We start from the raw sequence: 17,013 nt of genomic DNA, 5'->3' as shown, positions 1-17,013 counted from the left end.
GTGCTGTGCAAGTAAATCCTATAAGTGATACAAAAAAAAAAAGGAATTCAAGTATTCTGAAATAATGAAAAAGACAGCAATTGTATGAGATATAATTAAGTATATAACAGTGAGATATAATAGCTAACATTCACTCCATTATTTATGAAGTTTTTCTAACATTCTATTCAACATTGTAAGAAAAATATAGTTACAGGGCTCTTAAAGTAAGAGGAGATATATGCAAAAGTTACTTGTCTTCCTGTGCATCTTATTCTGAGAGAAAAAATCCTGTTTTGACCTAACTGCCAAATGTATTTCTCACTGTAAAAAATGATAAATTAGCATTCTCACATCATTGTCTTGGAAGACTATTCATATGCTTGAGATGTGTGAGCCTTATCAAGTAGATAGTACAAATAGAATTTCTGGATCTGTGAAAATGAAGTTAGGACTCTGGAAGCCACTGGTGCAGTGCTATTCTAAAGTGACCTGTGCAGCAATTTCTCTTTTAAACACATTAAATTCAAATGGCTAGATCAATCCATGGCTAGGAGAAATCTGGAATCAAGCAATTAATTACTCAGATAAAGCAAGGAACAAATATCTAAATGAATTTTTTACCTTAAAGGCTGGGTAATTGAAAAATTAGTAGAATCACTAAGGTATCAAGAGGGCAAAATAAAGCATATACTATTCATCTAAAATGTTTTAGAACAAAACATACTTGTAAAAAGAAAAATACAGGTCTGGTTTATAAAAATAACTAAAAAAATGACTTGCAAAATATAGCCAAACCAAGTATATAAACGTATGTACATAAATAAATGTCATCAGAAGGTAAACTGGTTGAAACCTGTTTGACAGAAAAAGATTTACATAAAACTGTTCATGTAACTGTACTTCCCAGTGAAGGGTGTTATTTCAATGACTATGGCTACACATCTCAAAACCAGTGTGCTCATATGTGACTTACAGGTATGCTAAGACTGCTATTCCTCCAGTCTTTGCAGGTAGTTACCTGGAGTAAGTGGAGGGCCTTATGCTATCCCAATGAGCAACCTCGTCTATCTACTCCACTGCTACAAATAGTTTTATTTTTAAAGTATGACATGTCTTGAAAAGGCCAAAAAGCACTCACCTATAGGATTTACTTGCACAGCACCTTTCTTTTTATAAAAAATGAGTAGGTATAAAAAGATTATAGCAAGTTTTTAAAAATTCTTTCAATTTCAAATGCTTTCGCAGCAGCAAAGAAATACTAAATCAACTGCTTTGTCCTTTTTATCTTCCAAATTTAAAAAATACACAGCTTCTCTTGTAAAGGAAAAATTCACTTACCCTTGTCTCCATTGTAAGTGCAAATACAAGGCAATTTTTCTTGTGGATTCCATAACCTAACGGTGCCATCTGCTGAACAAGACAGTAATTGATTTTTTATGCCACTATAAGCAAGACCCCAGACGGCATCTGTATGAGCAACTAAAGTGCCAGCTAGAACATTTGGCTCTGGGAAGAAACAAACAAACAAAAATTAGTTAAAAGAAGTTTAAAACAAATGCTTTGTTACATAAAGATAACTTATCATGTAATTAAGTGTAAAGACTACAGAAAACGGCCACAGAATAGAGACCAAAGTGTAAACAGTGGCTATCTCTAAGTTCTGGAGTTATGGGGTTATTTTTTTCTCCCACAATACTTTCCGTATGTTTGCAATTTTCTATAAGGAACATATACTTTTTTATACAGCTTTACTGAGATGTAATTCCTACACAACTCACCAATTTAAAGTGTACAATTCAATGGCTTTTAACATTCACAGAACTGTACGATCATCACCTTATCAGTTTCAGGGCATTTTCATCACTCATTAGCCATTTTCTCCCACTATTCACTTTCGGCTTTTCTGCAGCCTTAAAAAACCACTAATTTACTTTATTTCTATAAATTTGTCTATTCTGGACATTTCATACAAATGACCTTTCGTGACTGGCTTCTTTCTATTAGCATAATGTTTCCAAGGTTCACCCATTTTTTAGCATGTATCAGTATTTCATTTCTTTTAAAATGCTGATAATATTCTATTGTATGGATAAACTATATTTTATTTATCCATTTATCATTTGATGGACATGGTTGCTAACAACACTGTGCATTTTTTGTCCTACAATCCTGTTTCTTTAGTAACCTCTCACTTTCCATGGATATTTCTTATCATCTCCACAATTCTCACAGTTTCCAACTTCCCTTCATCAGGAATGGTTTTTATCTGTTATACTTCACTGAGAAAGCACTGAAATAGGAAGCCCTCTGTCCCATCTTCCTGTACCTAATCTATATATCACTCATGTCTAAAACCACCTTATCCTTGCTTCCAAATGCAAGTAAGGAATGGTCCTCCTTTCTCTCAAAGTGTATTTGGGATTCCATTCAATTTACTAATTTGCTTTCATGTTTACAGTTTCCTTACTGTAAAACTCCTCTTTGACATCATTACCACAGCAAACAAATATGCTCCACCATCTCTCAACCTAAACAAAAAGCCTTCATCAACCTTCCACCGAAGAGTAGAAAAGGATATTGGGTAAATATGCTTATTTAGTTCCTCGAGGCTTTGCCTTCTCTTCTTACTCTACCCAATATATTCTCCCTATGTTACACCACCTTGATCTTGATCACATCTTGATATTGAAATTACCTTCTTGATAACACCTTCTCTTTAAGATGCCTAAAAAACAAACTTCTATCTTTTCACACTTGCTCTGCCCCCATTTTATTGTTACCATCATATACTCAACTGCTATTTCAAAAATGTAGGAGTGATCATGAAAATGTTCTGAATTAGATGTGGTAACGGTTGCACAAGCCTGTGATAACTGTAAAACTACTAAACTATGTCCTTCAAAATGGTTTTATGTGAATTCTATCTTAATAAAGCTGTTAAGAAAACAAACTCAAGTCACTCATCCATCACTTTATCCACTCAATCCAATTTATCAATAGATTCTATTTACTCTACCCTACCTCGCCCATGATTTGTTAAATCTATTTCTTGCCAACTGCTCCACCATCACTAATCCTGGCGACATCATTTCTCACCTGGTCTACTGGGCCACCACATCACGACCTACACTGATAGTCCTTTCTCCAGTCCTCCCATCCCCAATCTATTCTCCTTGCATCAGCCAGTGTCACCTTTTTAACTACATTTATAGGTCATTTTCTGGCTTAAAACTATTTACCAATAAAGTTCCCTTTTACCCTTTAGTCTGGGATTAAATGTTACTATTTCAGACTACAACTAAAGAAGATTCTGCCTGCTACTCTCAGAATACTCTATCTTTATACCAGTTATCACAATTTGTAACCATAAACTCATCTCCTTGTTTATCTTCTTAATCTCTATCTTTTCTATCAGACTAATTCTTATTTCCTGATGCAGTGCTTAACACTGCATTTGGTAAATTTAGCCACCAAGTGGGTGTTTAAAAAAAGATCAAAGAGCTCTTGAATTCTTTTTAAATGAACCAAAGAGATCAGTATTTAACCACTCATACTAATAAACATTCATTTCAACTTTTTATAATTACGAACAATTCCCTTGTAAACATATCTGAATACATGTATATAGGTATTTCTGCAGGACACATTCTAAAAGTGGCACTTGTGCATAAGATTTTTTAAAGTAAGGAATATTTAGCCTCTAAATAGTACTGATTTATGCCCTTAGTATCCTTATTTGCTCCTACTGTCATCTATTTTCAACTAATAAATTAATTTTTTATGTTTAAAAACCTATTGCTTATATTATATTTCGTTATCTTCTTTTTGTACTAGCACTGTAATTAATGTTTTAATTAATATAGTTTTAAAAATTTTTGGACATGGGAGAAAATACCAATTCACAAAATTAAATATTCATGGCATGATATTTATTAATTTTTCTCTTTAATAAAGCAAATTACTAGTAAATAGAAGAACTAAATGAGGAGACCAATACATGTTTAAACAACCTTGTAACAGTATTTGAGGTATTTTTGTCACTCCATTCACTTAAAAAACAAACAAGTTTTGAGCTTTCTGCTTACCATATGTGTCATACGGATCCACATTAGGGCTAGGCATATTCCACCACTGGATGGTTGCATCAATACCACCACTAAAACACTGGTCTCCATTAGAACTAATAGCTAATGATAGAACAGGACCACTATTATAGGGAAAAGAGGGAAAAAAATTACTTGTAAAGACTTAAAGGAAACTCCCATCCACATCCCCCCCCCAACCTCTCAATTTAAGGTAAACACATACATTTGAACAGTACTGACTGTATTTTCACTAATACAATTATTAATCAAATGAAATACTATTCAACTAATGTCTTTTCTAATATAAAACAAACATGAGAAAATTATAAGGTTTGAGGATTGACAGAGAATGGTTAACAATAACTACAGTTGTTAATTAAGTATTAATTCAATAAAACTTACATGTGGGCCCTAAATGTGTAGATAGGCTCTACGTCTAAAGAGGCACTCCTAAAAGAGGAGGGAAAACGCAATTAAATAACTGCAAATCACTGGTTGATTTCTGAGTTTATAAATAAGATAAGCTGAGTGAATAAAAGATATGGACCATAAAGAAGAATAATTACTTATAATTATTAGCAAGTTTAGAAGGAAAAAAAATGCAGGCTAACATTAAAATACTTGCTTTTTGGCAGGAACTGTTTTTTGCAAGTTCCAAAGTTTCAGAGTATGGTCCTCAGAGGCAGTAACCAGCACAGGTTCTACAGGATGAAAAGCTAATGCCCGCACTCCATCAAAATGGCTACGCAGTGTATACTTGGGGTTCCATGTCTTTCGAAAGGCATCTTTATTGGCAGGCAACTAAAAAGAAAGAGCACAATACCTAGTGGTAAAAGTAGTAAATTGATAGGCATGCGGAGTTTTTGCTTGTTTTGAGGTGTCTAAAATATAGTTAAAACTGCTTTCCTAAAATGTCCAGTGGAAATTTAACATACCCTAAAAATTTTATAACAAATCTTTATTTAATAAGAACTAAGAACAATTTCCTTAGCTTTTAAATACGTAGATCAAATGAAGAGTTCCTTAATACGATTTAATATGATTCCTTAAAACCTAAACAGGCTAAACCCAAAGGTCCTATTAAACATCAGATGAGAACCAAAAACTACCATGCTGCAATACTTTACATGAAAACAGTAAAAATTACATTAACTACCAAAAATCCAAGGGTACAGTATTAACAGTACAGTTATTTAGAAACTTAGCATGTGAAATTTTAAGAAGGCAGCAAGTAAGGTACTTTACAAAAGTCTGAACTAAAGACACTTTAAGAGTATTTTCATTATCATTATTGATACTGATAAAGAGGTTAATCATTTTACCTTCCTTTCTCCATCTGTAAAGATGCCACTTGTCAAGTAGTCAAAAGTTTACTAGAATTTTCTTCCTTGTGTATTTTAAAAATATTAATGTGAATAATCCAGCCCAACAAGGCTGATGTTTCTAAAAAGCATGCTAACATAAATATACAATGTAGAAAAAAGTAATTCATTATAAAAGGAAAATAATTTGCTGAAAAATGGCAAATTCATTAATATAAAATCTAAACAAGTATAGTTAACTCTCAATTGAGTGTTTATTATCTATAAAAAAAATTTAATCCAAGACTAGCTTTACCTCTAACACTCTCCTCCCATCCCCCTCCATCCTCTCCCATCCCTCAAATGAAGGACTAAGTATTCCGGAAATGGAAAGCTAACTTGAATATTATCCTTAATGAATAAAAATTCAAAATTAAAACTTGTTTTTTAAGAAGTATCCTGAAGGCAAATAAGTGATTCAGGTCATCTATTCTTCTTTTTTAACACCAATATGGATTAATTTAAGTAGATAATTGAGAGTTGACTACTGAATATAAATATTTATCAACCAATATTTTAAGACAATTATCCCAAACTCTTTGCTACTCCACCACAATACCTAAGAAAACTTTATAAACACCACAAAGAAAGTAGTTGCAAGAGAAAATCTACATGCCACTTCAAATCAACATATTGACACACTTAAACTTATCTTTTCCATGCACCTTGACATTAATTCTGTTTTACAAGTGTTTCCAAAAAATAAGGAGCCTTCTATTAAATCATTAAAAAATTAAAAATAAAACTGCACTTACATCATAACTATAGTCTGCATCATTTGTTACCGTCAAGTCTGCAAGGTCTCCAAGGCCCAGTACACTTAACAAAACATCATCAGAACCCATAATAAATGACTTGCCTCCTCCAGATGGAAACGTAATTGGTTCAGCTATAAAGAACAAAACCGCTTCTTAAATGCTGAAAAATCATACAGTACAAGACAATATTGTGGGGGAAATGTAAGCACTTAACAGTTAAAATATTCAGTAATATAATTTTTATTTTCCCACTTCCCTCCTATTTGCTCCATTCAAAAACTACTACTGAGTAGCAATAAAAACAAATGTTTATTTAGGAAATGCAACATATCTTCCACAAATCAAATGTGCACTAGATATATTATTCCAGCATAGGAGGTGGGACACAAAAGGTATTCTATTTAAATCACTTATCACTTTGGTGCAATTATAACTATAGTATTTTTGAAATGCCGCAAAATCCTTTTGCTTTGTATCTTATTTGCTTAGAGTGCCAAGTATTCTAGTCACTGCTAAAAATTAATACAAGCACTAAAATCGTTTACAGAACACCAGTGTGTTTTGGTTTACTGAAACCAAGTCTCAGATTGCACAGATTCCTCCAGTACCAGTAATGGTATAGGAAAAGGGCAGTTCTACTACCAACAATGTCAGTTTCCTTTCTGTAAAAAGTTAATCTATGTGATCTTCAGAATGCCTTCCAGCTTTCAAACTCTTAATATGATTCTTTAACTTCCCTTTTATTTACCATGATACTCTAAAATAACTAATGTATATTGACTAACTACAGAACTTTAAATTTCTGATACTCTAATTAAAATCAAACTCTGTCATAATTAGGAATAACTATACTATTATATAAGTATTTTGCTCTAACAGATATACGCAATTAATTCTCAGTATCATTTCTAACATGTTTTGAAAGCAAATTTTAATCTTAAAATGCAAGGGGAAAACACATGAAGTCATTATAATATTGTAATACAAAACAACTCAACATATCAAAACATCTAAAATTCATGAGCTAATTTTTAAAACGGAAACATAAACTCAAACTATCAATCTTGAAAATCTATGAAAAACTGAGACAAATAACACTACAGGAAACAAGTATAATGAAATTTGCTATCACTAATACTACTGAAAATAATTCTGAGAAGATACAAGTCAACTTTCCTAAATATGTAAAATTCACCTTTATTTAGAATATTTTATTATTTATCAAAGTAAACTATAATATCAAAGCTAGCTATATAATGACTTAAATAGGGTCCTATATGACATTAAAATGAAGGTAAGATCTAACTGCTCTAGAGCAAATTTGACAGAAAATATACATAGGGAGTTTAGTAGTATTTAATTAATCTTTCAATGATTATACTTATGAATCTAAATAATCTGAAGAACTGATCCCTTCTGCCAATTTCTATTATGTAACTGCTGGTTGTATACCAGAAGCAGCTAAAAATTATAAAATCAATGGTTTAAAATTACATTTAAGAATAATTATATAAAACTCATTAGGTAGTATTATCCTCAAAGCATTTTTATCCAGCACAAGGACATTCTTTCAACCTCCTAATTTGTTTGTAAGACAAGTTAAAACAAAATGCTGTAATTCCTCCCACTCACAATTATACAAACACTCAATAACAAACCTTGATGAAAGCCCAATAAAACAACTTTAACATAATAAATTTTTTTGCAGAAATATTTCTGGGTCAGAAATCGTTGACCAATTTAGGGGCATGTGAAAGGAAGTATCTAGGCAATATTAGCTAGTTTTACTGGAGTTTTAGATTAACTATATTAAACAAAAAGATGGTATTATATTTCTAATTAATCATGACTACATTTCTCTCTATATATACACACATATATTTACTTATATATATCAAGCCAACCTGGTCACTCAGCAATTGTTATATATTCATATGAAAAAAATCTTTAAATCTTTTAAGCTATATTTCTACTCCCCATAATCACCCATTATTGTGGCATACGGTTATCACACTAAATACTTATTTGCCCTTCTTTGCAGAGAGAATTAATTTCTATTTTTGTAAACTCATTTTATTACTGTTAATGTAATTACCTACAACACGATTACCTAAGCAGAAAAATGTTACTAGCAATTTAAAGAGAAAATTATTAAAAGAAGTTTTAAAGACAGAAATTATGATACTTTTTATTAGATAGATTGAGATGTCATCAAGCAATTTAAGAATACTATGGTCATATTAGCATATTCCTTTATGGAAATCTTTAGGGTCTCAAAATGGGATCTTACAACAAGTTCCTTTTTTGTACTCCTACAACTAATCCTTTTTATGGACACTAATGACCAAAGAAACCTATAGCTCACATATCGAACTCTCTTTCTCCTTCGATTTTATCAAGACTAAAGAATACAGCCCAACAACTGATTCAATTCATGCCAGTGGCAACTTAGTATATATCTCAAGTCTTCACTGAAATGGCCTGAGAGGTTATAATGCAAAAGTTTCTCTCACTGAAGACATTTTTTTCTTTATAAAATGAGGTGTACCATGGACTTCAATAGGAAGCATGAAGATGGGAGGCTGCCACTGAAAATGAGATTATGAACTGTAATGTCACCTTCTTAATTCTGTCAAAGTTGAACTTGAATCTTTATTAATAAATTCTAACATTATTTTTCCATTAAAGAGTGTAATGATCATACTTATCCCTCTATCCTTCTACCATTAATAAATCATTTACTAAAAAGCATACATCTACATAAACACACATACAGAGCTCTAAATTGGTGTTTGTTTAGTGTAGGCCTTGACTAGCTTTTCCATAGATCTTAGGTTTGAGGCATTCCTGCTCCTAAGGCTTTGCTTTAAAATGTGAAATTTGCAACTTAAATATACAACATTAACTACAAAAGTTTTAGCAAGTTTTACTATGCATTATTTGGTAAAACAGACAAGCTAAAGAAGCTAAACCACTACTATGCATACAATGAAAAGTAATGGAGTTGGTACATGAATTTTAGAAAATACTTCTTAAAGTAAAACAGGAAAATAGCTTAATAGCAGAAAAGAGATCTGGGAAAGAAGAAAAAAAAAGACTTTTACTTTTCCTGTTGCTTTTCATGCTTTGATATATATATATATTTTTGGTTTTATTATTATAGTGTTTTTACTTATCCTTCCTCAAATTTTCTTACAAATTATGACTAGTAATAAATGCACGCAGAGATGACTGTAAGCAAAAAATGCAAAATTATTTAACTTTAAGTGTAAGGAAAGTGCTACTACAGAACTCTAAAAAGAGAACAAAATGTATTAAAAATTTTTTGGACTGCAGGATCAAATACCCTTAATATAGCACAAGCAGAAACATCAATGAAATTCAATCTTTATTGAAATTCAATCTTCACTGTTTTATGTATATATATAAATTTCATTTTTTCAAACAGAATTTATTTATATATATATATATATATATATATATATATATATATAAAATTGAGTCTTCTGTCACTGAACCAAAGTTCTCAAAGCTCACAGACACAGAAGATACCACTAAAACAAAAGGAAATTTTGGTGTTTATGCTTTAACACTGTAAAAATAAAACAAAATTTTCCAACTTAATGGCCAAATTATTAGATAATGAATTATATGTATCTCATAAATCATAATAAACTTTTGGTAATTTGGTCTCATTACTTAGAATTATAGCTATCTGACCTACAATTATAAATCACTCAAGTATACCTATGTATCTACAGCTACAATTAACTTTGGAAAAAATCCCTTAACTGGTACTGACATTACCTACACATTTCTAGTTAGGCAATTTTAGAAAATTCATTAGCAAGTAGTACGTATTTGGTACCAAGTTAAAGAATGAAGGTGCTGCCTTATTCCAAAATGATTAAATTAGTCAACTGTTCCATTTATACATAAAGTTCCAAGCACAATGTCTGGGCACTTTGTGGTCTCCTAATAAGTGGTAGTTACTATTAGTTGCTAAGTTTAAGAAATATGACAAATAACTAAAGAATTTTTTTCCATATGTACTATTTAGAGTCTTACTAAAAACTAGTACTTTCCTGCTACTAGATCTGTAAGCTCAAGTTAGATTTAAGAAAGGTACTCAGAAGTGACCTAAAAACTCCACCTAACATTAAAAAGAAAAATATAGACACAGAAGCCAAAAGTTTCAAAACCCCTAAGACAATTACACCAAGAGCTTGCTCAACATCTTCTCTGAAGATCATATAAGCATTTAAAATGCTCATCTTCAGCATTTTAAAGCAGCAGCAAATGTATGATATTAAGGACATGTGATTTGGAATTAACACCTTCTGCAAAGTAAATTAACATGGTAGCTAAATTCTGTACCTTCCTCTGCTCTTGCACCGTCATGATCAGTCATTCTAGTGGATGCTGACCTAGACTGATTAGTGATTCCTGAAGGGATGTGGACCAGCTCATCATTTCCCAGACCAGCTATCATGTTGCAGAGTTTTGTCCTGTAGATCCCTGTAAATTAATGTTGGCAGTAGAGGTTCATTTAATGGCTACTGCTTGACTTGCTAGCAGCCTTTCAAACCAGTTTATTAACAAAACAGGCTATTTTTTAAGAAGTTCCAGTGATAAAAATCTCAGATAATTAAAGATGTCTTCAATTTTATATACCATCCCTCCAAAAGTATTAAAATGATTAAAATACTTAAGATATTCACCATTTCTGTGGAGATTATCTTCACTGTTTTATATAAATATAAAAGTTTCATTTTTTCAAATTATTTTTTCCAACAGAATTTTATATATATATATATATATATAATTGAGTCTTCTGTCACTGAACCAAAGTTCTCTAAGCTCACAGACACAGAAGATACCATTAAAACAAAAGGAAATTTTGGTGTTTATGGTGTAACAGTGGAAAAATAAAACAAAATTTTCCAACTTAATTGACTATTTAAAAAAGTTAATAAGGAAATATACAGAAATTATTTTTATGAGGGTGCAACAATTAACTTTCCCTGGTGTTTATGTGGGTATTTTCCTGCCACATTCACATAAATTTATCACTAATAAATCAACCCATTTTTCTCAAAAATGTATTTTCACTCTTCCCAAATTTGAAAAACCTGATCTACCCATGAGCTCTGAGTTTCTCATGATAGTATGAAAAGTTAATACTGTCTTAAGCTATAAATTTTTTTTATTTTGGTATCATTAATCTACAATTACATGAAGGACATTATGTTTACTAGGCTCCCCCCTTCACCAAGTCCCCCCCCACACACCCCCTTTCACAGTCACTGTCCATCAACATAGTAAGATGCTGTAAAATCACTACTTGTCACCAAGTTCACAGTCACTGTCCTTCAACATAGTAAGATGTTAAGCTATAAATTTAAGGGGAGAACTTAAGCTGTTGTCTGGATAATTCAGGCTAAAATATACAAAACTCAGAAACATCTGAAGCATTATGGGATCTGTTTAAACTTTGAACTTAAGAAATGACAGAAGCATTTCTCTTATGTATTTTCAAAGAAAACAGTTTTAAGAATGTGAGAAAAAATAATTTGAACAAAATGCCTTATAGTCAATATAAAAAATTAAAATAAGCAAAATCCAAGGTCAGACATTATAACCTTGTATCTACTAATGTCAACATTAATGGACTAATTAGATTGCTTATATAATTATCGAATTTCACTATGGCTATTAGAATATTAGTAAATTTACAGGAACTATTACTCATCTATAGATCCCTAACAGAGTGCCAGAGAACGAGATGGTTGACTTAATGGAAATATGGAATGTTATACACTCATTAGCTCTATTTTATAGTAATTCCTAACTTCTTAGAAATGCTTAAGAAACTCTACTTCTGGGATGGAAGGATGCAATATGTGAAGTACTGCATTTTCTAAAGTAATTATAATGGGGGACTTAAGTACTATTTGAGGATTTTTTCCCCTCACAATGAAATGACTGTAAACAAATTCTCTAATAAATGAAAAACTGCCAACAGGACATCTATCAGTTAATTTCAACATGAAAGAAAATAAACATTCTCCTTTCTTACAAAATAGCTCACCTTTGTAACTTTTCCACTTGTGAGTATCACCACCATTGACTTGGTTTCTGGTATTAAAATTCTGCAACATGTTAATTCCTCTTCAACTTGTAAAGCAAGGGGTGGGGTTTTTTTTAAAGAAGAATCTTCTGTTAACGTATTATTCAGATTAATCTTTCTTTTGACTTTATTCAAATCAAAGCTTTCATTCTAATGAATTACTGCACTAGATCCCTAATTGGTTTTCCTACCTCCCAGCTCAGCCTTCAAATTTGATTATTACAACTAAAATTTTCCAAAATTATCACATTTATTTTATCACCTCTTATTCAGAAACCATAAATCTTGGTGTTTATGTGGGTATTTTCCTGCCACATTCACATAAACTTATCACTAATAAATCAACCCTAATTTTTCTCAAAAATGTAGGCACTTCAAGACTCTGGATCAAGGCTAACTAAAATTTTGTACTTAACCTTGCATGTGATCAGACCCTATTTTTTCCTATCCAGTCTTATCTTTCAATGCTCCACAATACAAATTTCCCTAATTTTCAAGCAAAGCAATTTCCCTATAGTATCAATGTTCACCAAGATTATTTCTACTAAATTTTGTAGTTTCTATACTCACCTATTCCTCAGAAAGGTGAGAATACTTCCTACACACACGTGTGTGTATCCTATCCTCAAACATGCACCTTGACTTAGCACATTCTTCCAAACTAGTTCTATCTCCTCTGTGAAGCCTTTGTTGATCTTTCCCTGCTCACTCTTATTATACTTGCATGTACCATAAAATTTGACTTTATTTGACACTGCCTTATAAATGATAACTAATGTCAAACATAATAAAGACGAAAAAAAGTTTTGTCATTACAAATAACATGAAGTCATAATTTCCTGAACACATGGGCTGGGAGATGGAAGGAAAGTAGGAGACAGCATCAAAGTTATTTTTTAAATTGAGGACCCCAAATAACATAATTATTATTACTTTTTGTTGTACATACTATAGCCAAACATTAGTCTCTGTGTGGCATAATGCCAAGTTTAGGAAAAGACGGAACATCCCTGCTTTAACTCCAATTTCCGAAAAACTGCTAAAAGATTAGAACAGATTTATTACCACATATAACCGTCTTACCTAGTGCCTAGTTTGTAGAGCATCTTACAACTACAAATTTAATGTGTCTTCATACTTTAAATCTTAAATACCGTGAATGTAACAATATGCAACTTCAAATAAAAAATTTAAAGTCTGGTTAGCAATGAGAAAATTATAATGGTATTAGTATATATTTAATATTCAATATATAATACTGGCATAGTTGAAGAATCATTAAGCATTAACTAAATAAAAACTCATTCTCAATTACTGCTGGCCTCTACAGAATAAATACATTTTCTAATTTTAAGAGCAAGAAAAACTTTTTTTTACTACTATGAACTATAATTCAACCCACCTACATATTAACCATGACTACCAAAGTTATACAAATGTAATCCTCTAAACAGATTACAGGACAACAAAAAACATACTAATTATGTTACGTGTAAGCCAAATTATCAACTGATGACTGTTGTGTTTTTAAATCCACACTTACTCACAAACACACATACTCATGATAAGTGAAATTTACCCTTCTGTATACTCTATATAATTATCAGTAAAACAGCACTCTAACTGAATCTAACATTTTCCATTTCTCACTTCCGCTTTGCTAACCAACCTTATCTTACTTATATTTGGAAGGGAAAGCAACTATTAGCAGGCAATCTGAAAAAGACAGATTTATTTTAGAATAAGGATTTAGTTATGTTGTATTTGCTAGATTTATTCCATTTTCTGACTATCATTCTAATTAAAATAAACCTTTATGTGACAATTATTATCTTAAAAAAATGACATCACAAGGAAAGACAACTAGTTCAACTGCAGAGTGATTCTGAAGTTTAAGAAAGTGCAATACACTGACTGAAAGCACATCAATCTGATCCTTTCTGATCCTCAAAAAAAATACCTAAATTAAGGTATTTTCGGGGGGAGAAAAAGAAAAAAAATGAGTTGAAGACTGCTCTGTTTAAAAAGTGTGAAATTAAAGCCAGAGACATAAAACAAGTACATCTCTTAAATGAAAATAAAATCACTTTGCAAAAACTTAGTTTTTGCCACTGACTTGATGCAGGAGAGAAAATACTGAACTATTTTAAGGGCTCTTTGAATTTATACCCTCTCCTAAATAAAAAGCTTAATCATCACAGTTATTTTATAGTGTGTGCCCAGGTATTTTTAAAAGCCTGCTAAAAGTTATTGCTACAAATCCATCATTTTTCCTTAAATATATCAACATGCCTAATTTATAGGTATTTGGACTTAAGCCATATTTCACAAACATATTACATTTCTCTGTGATTGAAAAGTTAAAAGATTCTCTTTTCAGATGTATTGATAATCAAGTCAGAGGATATACAGCAATTCTGTAACACCATTAAGAGAAAGAAGGGGAATGACAAATAAATCATATTCTAACATGGAAAAGACAGGAAAGTTAGGATAAGTGAGAATATTTAGGAAAACATATTCTCAGAATGTGAATCTTTGAAATGGGGAAAGCCTACAAATATTCTGAAGAAGTACTCATTCTGATGAAATAATCAAACTTTAATAAGCCTCAACTCATGGATACAAAACAGTATAGGAGTAGTAATAAGCCATAAGAATAAGAGCTCAAGGAAAACATATTAAATTGACAACTTAAACTTTCCATGTTGAAAAACTAAAACAGAGAAGTATCAAAATGTTCAAAGATTTTTAGCTCCCCTTGTATTCTAAAAGTTCCAGATTTCAAATTCTCCACACTTACCTCAGATGCTATAAACTGTGATTTTTAATTGTTACTGATTTACATGTTTTTATTTAGATAGAAAAGTAAAAAAAGACCACAGAAATCTAGAAAAATCCAACCAAATCAGGATTTCAACAAAAGATTAATTTAGAACTTCCCCTTCACTACTTTCCTCAATTACAGAAAACTTAGAAATTATTAAAAAACAAAAGCAAAAAAACCCCATTTTAGGTTAGATAATAGTATTCTATGACTTAATTTCCTGATTTTTCATCATTGTACTGTAGGCATGTTCTTAAGAGATTGTCTTCGTGGTAACATACACTAACATATTTAAGGAGCAACCTGTGTCTACAACCTACTGATTTTTCTGAAATAATAAATGTATATATTTATAGAGAGAAAAGGATAAAGAAAATGTGGTGAAATGTAAAACTTTGGGGAACCTGGATGAAAAGTGCATGGAATTCTTTATACTATTCTTGCAAGTTTTTCCTTAAGTGTGAAATTCTGTCAAAATAAAAAGTTCAAAGGAAAAGGAAGCTTAACCATTTTAAAGCTGAGACCAAAATACCTATAGCAAACCTCTTTAACTTCAGGGTCTTTACTTTTATAAGTATTAATTGATAAAGTACTCTTAAGTATATCTCACTTAGCAAGAAATTAATTATGAACTGTATCTACAATCTTTTAAGTCATTTTCTTTTGCCTCAGGTGATAAAAAAGGTAGAGTGCAGTAAACAAAGAAGACAGATAAATGTTACTGTCTTAGCTCTTTCCACTTGAGTCAAATCACAGTTGAGTGTAAAGTTAAAAGGTTGACACTTTTTTCATTCCATTAAAAAAGGGGGGGGGGTGTATTTAGAATGCATTACATGTGCTGATTTCATATGTTAAAGTCAGCAAATAATTTTCTTCCCTCAAAGAAGTTGTAAAAAAAAATCTGTAGAAGCTTAGGGCTATGATCCAATCCATGTGATTCGTTCACATTTTGGAATAAAGGGGGGGAAAAAATCAAAGGCTACAGTTTGTGAATCATTTTAACTTGTGCAAAGCTACATCTGGGAAAATATCAGAATAAAAAAATCAACAAGACTATAAGAACACTAAGATAATTCATGAATTATCTTTTCATGATGGTTATCTTCATACTAGTATGTTGATATACCTGAATTAAGACCATTAAAAGTTTATGATCCACCTATTAACAATTTTTAAAAATTTCCTTAAGTTTTATCTTCATGGCAGGGATTCAGAGCCAATATTTTCATACTGAACTCTATATTCAAGAACAAGAAATTTTTATTTATCTAAATTCAGAAAGAAGTATAAAAGGAAACATATTATCTTCTAATTATTCCTGAGACACTGTTGGAAACTTCATCTTTACATCTATGTGCATAGATAACCTTAAAGACACTGATGCTTACAAAAACATTAAAAATGAGGAACAATCTAAAAGTTTAACAATGGAGGCTAGGCTAGATTAAATCCACAACATGCAATACTAAGTAACTACTAAAACTGTATTTTATTGAGATGACTATGAAACATTAAATAAAAATGAGTTAAAAACAATATAATGCTATTCTTGTTGAAAAATTTAAAAGGTGGTTTAAAAGACACTTAGAAAAAGTTGGAAGGATATATGCCAAATATTAATCTCTAAGTGGTAGAACTGCAGGTGATTTTTTACTTTTTTCTTTGTTTCTACATACTTCTTATATTGTATGAATAACTAGCATTTGTTATTTTTATAGTTACATAAACAAAGTATTTTTTGAAGAAAATAGCACAAAGCCATATTAAAGTGGCCAGCTAAGTGATACAGTACCATCTAAATTATAAAACAGTACTGCGACATGAGAACCTCAAGGCCTGGCTCCCAGGTCGCCAGCTCTTGATTTAATCA

At 31.2% G+C, this 17,013-nt stretch overlaps 1 protein-coding gene across 3 annotated transcripts in view; it reads right to left on the bottom strand.

Moving 5' to 3' along the window:
• The window catches only part of STRN3 (striatin 3), a 122,079-nt gene that overhangs the window by 22,494 nt on the left and 82,572 nt on the right, over window positions 1-17,013 (bottom strand). The window contains exons 10-15 of one of the 3 annotated variants that reach the window (XM_073211413.1): window positions 10,564-10,694; window positions 6,184-6,317; window positions 4,693-4,868; window positions 4,470-4,517; window positions 4,068-4,189; window positions 1,321-1,488 (exon numbers count right to left, since the gene is read on the bottom strand). In XM_073211413.1, the coding sequence (XP_073067514.1) occupies window positions 1,321-1,488; window positions 4,068-4,189; window positions 4,470-4,517; window positions 4,693-4,868; window positions 6,184-6,317; window positions 10,564-10,694 (779 nt within the window). Of the gene's footprint in view, window positions 1-1,320; window positions 1,489-4,067; window positions 4,190-4,469; window positions 4,518-4,692; window positions 4,869-6,183; window positions 6,318-10,563; window positions 10,705-17,013 lie in introns of all 3 variants that reach the window. The other 2 variants (XM_073211411.1, XM_073211412.1) reach the window with 2 other exon arrangements.

The sequence above is a fragment of the Manis javanica genome, chromosome 8 (assembly GCF_040802235.1).
Source record: "Manis javanica isolate MJ-LG chromosome 8, MJ_LKY, whole genome shotgun sequence".
Classification (NCBI taxonomy): Eukaryota; Metazoa; Chordata; class Mammalia; order Pholidota; family Manidae; genus Manis; species Manis javanica.
This window is presented reverse-complemented; position numbering and strand designations above follow the sequence as displayed.